Here is an 8782-nt window from a genome sequence, read left to right as displayed (position 1 = left end):
GGGACCCTCTCGGTGAAGGAGCCGGAGGGTCCCGCGGGGCGGAGGGCCTGCCCCCTTTTCCCTCATGTGGATGAGGCACCCCCACAGCCCCAGAGTGACAGGTACCGTGGGCAGTTTGGCTGGAGCACAAACATTGCCTTTCTTCACACGCTCGTCATGAGTTAGTAGAAAGCTGCGGCAGCCCAGATGCCTTCCTAGATATCCATTCCTCCTACTCGGCCTCCAGCAGAGAACATAAAATAACAGGCAGCTCTTCTTTCTGTGTGGGTGGAGGGAGAGAAAGGACTATCGACAATGGACTTGTTGAAGGGGCACCGACTTCTTTGTTTTAATTACAATTTTAGTAGTTTCAGTGTAACGCTGGGTTGTATAGCTGCCACAGAACTCACTTGGCAGCTTCAGTGCAGTGCTGCTAAAATCCTGCATTCTTGCTCTTGCTTTTTAGTAAAACCTCTTCTCAGTCCTGATACGTGCAAAGATCCCATTTGGGAAAATTCAGTTTCCAGAAGCGCAGCATGGACTGTGCACAAAATGCTAGACTACTGGAAAAGCAGCATTCTCTATTTGCTCCAGTTCTTCTGCATTGTAATGGCATTTTCTAATAACAAGTGAATATCTGTCATTTAGGAGGGTTTTGGAGGGTCTTGTAGTTTATTTATTTGGGGTTTTTTTGTGGGTTTTGTGTTTGTGGGTTGTTTTTTTTTTTTTCTTAGGTTGGTAGTGTTTCTTTAAGCTTGCATTTTTTTCTGGGTGAGAGGTAGAGTTTCATCAAACCACAGGGCTAAATCTTGCAATCACCACATGAACAGAACTGTTCTTTGGAGGAAATGTTGCCTTGGTAGGCAAGGAACGGACTTCTTGTATCAATGAATCCATTTTCTAACTAGAACTGTATTATTGGCAACCTCTCCATAGGATTCTGTGGAAACAGGATCCCCAGGCTTTGCTTGGGTTGAGGGAACTGCTCTTGAAGTGGTGTTTAACTTGCTGTGTACAGCAGCATGTGAGAAAATGTGAAGGTGATCGTGTAATCATACTCCTTTTCTTTCTACTTATTTAACTGTTCTTTCTATTGGAAATACTGAGTGAAGCCTCATGTGCAGAGAGGTGCTTGTGTATTGGTAATAAAGATGAGGTTGAAAGCTACATAACATGGGTGTAGAAATAATACAATTTTAAAGTAATTGTGATCCCATTTGGTTTGAATAGAATTTTCTTCCCTTTCAGGGATAAAAAGCTGAAAAAAATCTCACTGAAAATGTCCTGTCTTTTTTTTTTTTTTTTTTTTTTTTTGTTTTTTTTTTTTTTCTCTAGAGCTGTGTGAAGAAATTCTTCAGCCATGGATGTGTTCATGAAAGGACTTTCCAAGGCAAAGGAGGGAGTTGTAGCAGCAGCAGAAAAGACCAAGCAGGGTGTGGCAGAGGCAGCAGGGAAGACGAAAGAGGGCGTCCTTTATGTGGGTAGGTGGGCCCTGGGGATCACGCTGCTACTTGGTGTGCCCTGAAATTCACAACTGGATCCTCATGAGACCTATTCATCTGCAAAACCCCCCACATATGTAATGGCTTGTAGGACACCATTGTAAAACAAACAAGAGGAGAGTTGTGCCCTTCTGAGCTCCAGTTCTTTGAAGCCAAATGTTGGTTCTTCCATCACTGCATTGTGCCAGCCGTGCATTACTGCTCTGTGGAGTAGAGCCACATCTGTAAAAACACACTGAACAAGGTCATGTTGTAGGAGGTGCCTTGCAGTACAGGTTGCTAGCTGGCTCTCTGTTCAAGAGGTTTGCTAGGTTAATGGTTAAAACTGAAGGGGTTGATGGTGCAGTAAAAAAAAAAGTTTAAAAAAATATGTAAAAGTTGAAGTGGAAGGTAGCTTCATAGCATCCTATGCTATGAACATGTGGGGTTTAAGTAGTGTTTTAAGAGAAGAAACTTGAGAGATTAGTTCAAGAACTGAGCATAAGCCATCCTGACTGCTTGGCATGTCAACATTTTGTATGGCAAAGTGTCATCTCCTCATCTTTGGAAATTAAATTCACGTTCTGTAACATGTGGGGTTTAAGTAGTGTTTTAAGAGAAGAAACTTGAGAGATTAGTTCAAGAACTGAGCATAAGCCATCCTGACTGCTTGGCATGTCAACAGTAACATTTTGTATGGCAAAGTGTCATCTCCTCATCTTTGGAAATTAAATTCACGTTCTGTACTTACTATTGCATATCCTTAGCAGATATTTTCCATGGCTTCTCAAGAAAGAGCCACTACAGCTAATGAGGTAGGGCAATCGGACCCCAAGGTAGCAAAGCAGTTGTTAAGTGACTTATCTAGGACAGACAAGAGTCTTGCACAGAACCAGGGATAAAATTACTTTCAAATCCCAAATCAGTACTTTGATTGCACAGTCATCATCTTCACTTGGCAAGTATCGGGCTTTAGAGGTCTAACTTGCAAATGCTACCATGAAAAATTCACAGGAAAGTAATCTGCCAAGACCATATGAATAGTCATTAAAAAAAAAAAAAAAAGGATCAATTTATCCTATTAATCAAATAAAGTTTGTCTATAAAAGAATGGGGGGGGGGAAGGGAAGATACTATTTTCTGTAGATTCTTTCTTTTTTGATGATTTTGTAGCAGGTCGATTCTGTAATGGACACTGTGTGTACCTGGGGAGATGTGCACAGATATCAAAGAGAAGCTAAACAGAGTTGAAAACCAGAGTCTTTTTTTTTTTTTCTTAATGGGAGCACTGAGGTGTCTGCAATTCCAATGTCTTTTCAGGATTCCCTCTGCCCGTGCAGGCTAGTGCCAGTCTGTAACAAATTATTTCTGCTCCAGATAGTTTGGACTACTCATTTGGAATACACTTTGCTGCTGCTGAGCCATAGCAAAGCTTGGTGCTCTTGCCAACAGAGATGGCAGTCATTTTGAAAACTAATTGTAAGATGAGGCTATTTTAAAATGAGCATCTGCTCATTTTCAGTGGCTCAAAATAGATGTTCTTTCACTGTACATTGTGCTTGATGTTGGAGTTATTTTTTTCAGAGGTAGGGCTTTCTTTTTTTAAAATTTTGGTTTATTGTAGTTCCTGGCCATGCTTCGGGGGTCATTGATTTCTTTGTATTAGAAACTTATGTTGTGTGCTGAATTAATGTTTGTGGGAGACCTGTTCTCCAGACTGTAATAATATTTGAACCTAGTTCTGCTCCCAGAGGCAATAGATTTCCTTGTTGTCTTCAGAGATGATTTTGCTGAGGTTGAACTTTGGAGGGCAGGCTTGCTATGTATTTCAAGAATAAATAGGAAGGACAGCAAACCCTGAGCCATGATAGGGACCAGTGCATATGACTTTAATAATGGTGAAAGATCTTTCCCACAGCAGATGCCTGCTTTTCAGGAGGAAAGAGCTGTATGCACAGTTTCAGTCATGCAAGTTGGAAGCCTTTGGCTGCAAGGTGTCTCCAGGAGCTCATGTGTCTGGGTGTGTGCCTGCCCATGATTGCTTGTAGGGAGCCCTGGCTTTCCCAGCTGGTTTCAACAGGATCAAGCAGGGTAAGGGGGAAAATGAGGAGCTGACTATCTGTCTGTCTAATTCCCAAATACACAGCAGGGGTGGCTCTTCTGCTGAACAGTGTTAGGAAAGGCTGGTGTGATGGTCTCTTGATTCTGCAAGCTGATAATTGTTGCAGTGCAAAAGGTGGTGAAACCCCTTTATGAGCAGAGGAGTGGAGCACCACACTGCATTAATGCTCCTGAAGGTTTGTCCCTCCATACCTCTATAGTTGGTTTTTCAAATGCAAGTTTCACAGCCAGATCATGCTGTGAGAGCTGCCTGGCATCTTGCAAAAAAGAACCTAACAACGCTGGGCTTAGAGCAACCTGTCCATCATTTTTGGTTTCAACAGTCAGCTCCATAACATTCAGCCTTCCACTGCTGTTGGAGAATTAAGAATATGCAAATCTTTGGTCCAGATTCCTTTTGTGATAAAGGTCTCCCACTGAAATCGGTGGAATTTAAGGAAATACGGAAAACATCTGGACCTTTCTGTACAGACCACTGTTACCCATTATGTGAAAGATTGCAACATACAACTCTATCTGGTAGGAGTTCTCTTAACAAAAGCTGCTGCTTGGAAGGGATGGAAAGTGGTTGTTTTAACTAGTCTGTTCTTTCTTCCCTCAGTCCACTGTCTTTGTCCTGCTTTTTAATATCCAAAATATTGTTCAATATAGTCTATAGTGTGTTTTTATGCTTCCAGATGTGGTTCCCCCCCAAATAAATTCTTCTGCTGATTCATTTCAGCATCGGCCAGCTGAAATCAGTGGCTCTGTCTTGACTCATGTAAGCACAGGATCAGGTCCTTTCTTGATGTCAAGCAATGGCCTGATCATTGATTAGAAAGGAGGATTGAGGCTCAGCACTCCTATGCTGCATCATGTAGCATTAATTTTAAAACTGTGTCTCTATGTATTCTTCAAGAGCTGTGTGAAAACAAGTGGTAATACTTACCCCCACTCATTTTGAAACCAGGACCCAAGAGTAAGAGTGAGAAGCTCTTGCTTGTTCTTAGTGATGTACTTCTCAAGAGCTCCTTTGAGATCTGTGTCAACTGACCAGGAAGTTGAAGTTTTTGGTCGATTGACTCTTGAGTGCATGTTCAGTGCTCAGGAATGGAAGTTCCCAGTCATTTTTGATGTGTTACACCCTAGCAGAACAAAGGAATAGTTTACTGGGAGCAGGGTGACTAGCAGATGAGTTGTTTACTACTCCTTGTGCTTAGCTGGCAACTGGCCTTGGAGTAGAACGGTGCAGTCATGACCTATTTGGCAAGACCATTGAAATTCCTCTGCCCCTCTCTTTTCATAAGGTTTCTTGTTTTCCTTTGGTAGTAGAAAAGCCAGTGAGGTAGCCAAGGGACGCAAGGTCCGTTTGGTGGAATAACGGGCTTCAGCACAAGGAGAAGTGTTTTCCTTAGACAACGGTTTCTCCTTCCCCTAGTTTCTGCTTATGTTTCCTTGTCTTAACCCAGCTCTGACTAAGCAAACGGAATCTCAGGGATGGCTTGCTTGGAATAGTCTGTTCATCTCTCAAAAAACCCAGAAATGAGTGTATTGCCAAACTGTTGAGATTTTTGGCATAATAAGAGTGTTGATGATTAAAAATGAAATGAAGAGAGTCTATTGTATTTTTTTATAATTTCAGAAAGGCAAAAATTCTGGTTTTGGCTTCTCCCTCCCCGCACACAAATGTGTATTATAGCTTCGAAAAGTAGCATTACCATGTACTACTATTGCTCCTGCATCATCCAATTAGTGTAGGTCAGTGTCAGGTTCCTTGGTCTTTATGTTATCACTATTCTGATTCTTCTGTTTCCCTTGTTATGTAGGGTGCAATAAGCAAGATTATTGATGTTTTGGGAATGCTGGAATGCCAGATAGCTAGTTTCTCTCAAAAACAGTGTGGATGACCAGCTTTCCTTCATCGCCAGCCAGAAGTCATTCTACTAAATTCAACTGGTTTTTTTTATAGGACTGTTCTGGCAGATTCTAATGTACTTATAGGTCCTCTTGTAGCTGTGACTGCAGAAACAGCTGCTTACATGCAAGTGTGCAGTAGAAGGGCAAATAGTATTGAGCTCTAACATATGCTGTAAGGTCTGGACCACCGCTTTCCTGGTTGTTTGCCAATTAATGGATTTGGCTATACATATCTCTGTTCTGTATGGGTCTGTGAGCCAAGCTTTCATGGAAGAAAAGCCTCTTTTCCATTAACAGAAAGAGATGAGCATTTCTGTATTAGCTGTGGTTATGGCAGTGTTAACGTCAGGGTAGGTAAAGTAAGAATCAACTTGCGTATGTCCCTCTGGAGTTAGATGCATTGCAGAGGTCTTCAGGGAGTTCTGTCATACCATCCATCTCTTACCTGCTGCAGGGAATTTGGGGATTCACAGGTTTCCATGTGTTTAATAGATTGGCTTGCAGGCAATAACTTGAACAAGATGAACGAGATATTGCCCAGGTCTAACAATGCATTTAAAAGCATATGCTTAGTATTAAGTATTCTGGTAGACACATGGTAAGCCTGAAATGGTGGTTAGGGTCTTTCTAGAAGTTGGTAGAACTATCATCTGCTTGAATTCCAGTATGTGTTCAAAGTGCTTTGCCTCTTCAGGGCTCATGGTTCCACAAGATTGAGAGACAAAGTCCTAAACCAAGTCCTTTGACATTAACACCTTGGATTTAAGAAAATGGGTTATTCTTTCAATGGTGAGTATTTTCAGTGAGAGAAAACAAGATTTTTTTAAAAAAGAAAATCAGAATAAAGGGAGGAGAAGACTTGTCAGCTGTTTAATCTCTTCATTAAGAGGTTAATTAAAGGAACATCTCATTTTACTAGATGCAGCGTTTTTTCCCCTCTTATTTTTCATGGGTTATTATTCTGCTCTTGCCTATGGATAACAGAGCCTTTTCAGTGCTGTAATCAATCAGATGGTGCCATAAATACATGGCTTATGTTCCATAAATTGTCACGAGTAGCAAGTGGGACATATTGATGAATGAACTTATATTCAATTTCAGAACTTAATTGTATTATTGTAAAGAATTGTGGGCAAGGTTCCTTTCTTTTAATGTATTTCTGCTCATACATTTTCTTCTAATATGTTTCTGCTTATATGAGTTTGTATATGAATTAACAAATAGTGTTAATCTAAAATTTTATAGATGTTTGAAGTGTAACGTCATAAGTATAAATTACAATGTCTCAAATACTGAATAACAGTCGTACAAAAAATTGAATTAGACATAAGGCAATCTCTGTGTTGGGAGCAAAAAAAAAAAAGTCATTTTATCTCTGTCATACTAGGGCATAAACTCTGTCTCTGTAATGCTTAACTGCACAATGTTAAGCATCATAGTCCACAGATGGTTACTAATCCCTGAAATGTAGCCAAATTATAAAACCTGATGAGGACAAGTAGAGCTCTGGTAAGGAAAAAGACATGGAGTTGTGTTTTCAATAGCAGTATGTGCTAATTTGTTTCTCTTCCCATTGAATACATGAGAGGTTGTTCCCTTCTATGCAGCATGGTAAAAAGTCATGGTATTTTTACATGAGTGTTCCAGAAATCAGTTTGGTCTTTAGGGTGTCAGAGTTACATTGCTTACACAGGTCTCAGTCTAGTACCACCTCTAGTTTGCTATGTGCAGAATCTTTACATAAGTTGTCACACATGTCCCTGACAAGGAAGATGCTGGATGCAGCAGAGCTTGGGTTTGACCCTGGTGGCATTTTCATGTTTGAATCCTACCTACTGTTTAATGTTTCCCTTTCAGATCAAATTTGGTCTGAATCTGGCTAGCACTACCAGCTCCCCATGATTTTAACCTCTAGATTTTTCTGTAGTTCAGTAACAGTTGTTAACCCTTACAAACTGAGATCTGGAGAAGAGTTGTAAGATGAAATCATAAGGATCTTCTGGAAGCTTGGCTCTGATCTTCTGCAAAGGCATGTGTGAGCCTCCTTAGGACATTAACACGGTTTCTGTCCAGAATCATCCATGTGAGTTTGCAAAGTGGGAGGTTTAATTAACACAGCTATTAAGAAAACGTCAAGGAAGTCAGTACATACAAGAAATAAACTGCAGAAGTATTTCCAGTGTTGTTCATCTTTCCACAGTCAGCAAACATTCATATAGTTGCTCTTTATTGATGGTTTTGCCCGTTCCGTTAAATTGGATTTCTCTGTAATTTTTAATAATCTTAGAAAATAGTGTATGTAACTGTAGATAATCTATATATTCATCCCTCTTCATCATCCATCTAGTCTGTACCAGTACTTAAGAAAATGTCTTTTCAACCTAATGTTGTTCTTTGTTTAGGTTCCAGGACCAAGGAAGGAGTTGTTCATGGTGTCACAACAGGTAAGACAATTATCTCTTGATTTCAACTGCTTCCCTACTTTTGATTAACCAATCATTTAGTTGTTAAGAAGTCTGTGTATTTTTTTTTTTGAGAGCACTCCAATTTATGGAAGATAGAAAAACACACAAAATGGAGAGGCAACATTCATTTTGTCAAAATGCATAAACTGTTCTGTAATCAGCTCTGTTAATTTAATATACTTGTTTTTATGTGAGAAGGTTTTTTTGAGGGATAGTCTGAATCAGTCAAGTTGTACTGGTGAAAGCCAGGAGATTAATGAAACCAGATGCCTAAACAGAAGGAAATAACTTTGGGTCTTTCTGTTGTTTGTTTATTGCCAAAGGTGAAATATTCTGTGCTGGAAAGTTACAAATTAGTTGGCATTCAAAAAATGAAGTCTTTCTTAATTTTTTTTTTTTTCCCCCTGAAGAACTTTGACCTATAGAAACTGAAAACCTGGCTTGGGCGCCCAGGTTTGTCTCCCTGTGATCTGAGGAGGCAAAGTGGGATCTGGAGCAGAGAAATGCCACTAGAGGAGGACTGTGGAAATCAAAGTGAGGAAGGACTTGGGCATGTGTCAGGATGACTTTTATCTCCTGAGTGAAGAGCTCATAGTCGGACAGGGCCAGTGCTGGTGGAACAGACTGCTGGAATAACTGCAACAACTGAAAGAGGGGAAAATAATAGAGGAGGAGGTTCCTTTCTTAGAGTGGGGACTGTAAGAGCTGGGTAGAAATGAAAACCACAGTGAGTGTTCGCAGTTAGGGCGAATGAGATCAGCAGCATGCCCATGCTTGAGTCATCTAGGCTGTCCCCAGTGAAGCCGTGATCCAGAATGGAGGTTCGTCTCTGCAGCCATT

General features: G+C 40.6%; 1 protein-coding gene across 1 annotated transcript in view; it reads left to right on the top strand.

Annotated features, from left to right (window-relative positions):
* Positions 1 to 1339: 1339 nt before the first annotated feature.
* SNCA (synuclein, alpha (non A4 component of amyloid precursor)) overlaps positions 1340 to 8782 on the top strand; it is a gene marked incomplete at its 3' end in the record, with an annotated part of 17432 nt that continues 9989 nt past the window's right edge. The window contains exons 1-2 of the mRNA XM_010013406.1: positions 1340 to 1460; positions 7880 to 7921. Coding sequence (XP_010011708.1) covers positions 1340 to 1460; positions 7880 to 7921 — 163 coding nt within the window. The remainder of the gene's footprint in view (positions 1461 to 7879; positions 7922 to 8782) is intronic.

Source organism: Nestor notabilis, unplaced genomic scaffold (genome assembly GCF_000696875.1).
Source record: "Nestor notabilis isolate BGI_N333 unplaced genomic scaffold, ASM69687v1 scaffold9744, whole genome shotgun sequence".
NCBI lineage: Eukaryota > Metazoa > Chordata > Aves > Psittaciformes > Psittacidae > Nestor > Nestor notabilis.
The sequence above is the reverse complement of the archived record's forward strand: the minus strand, read 5'-3'. Positions and strand labels throughout refer to the sequence as shown.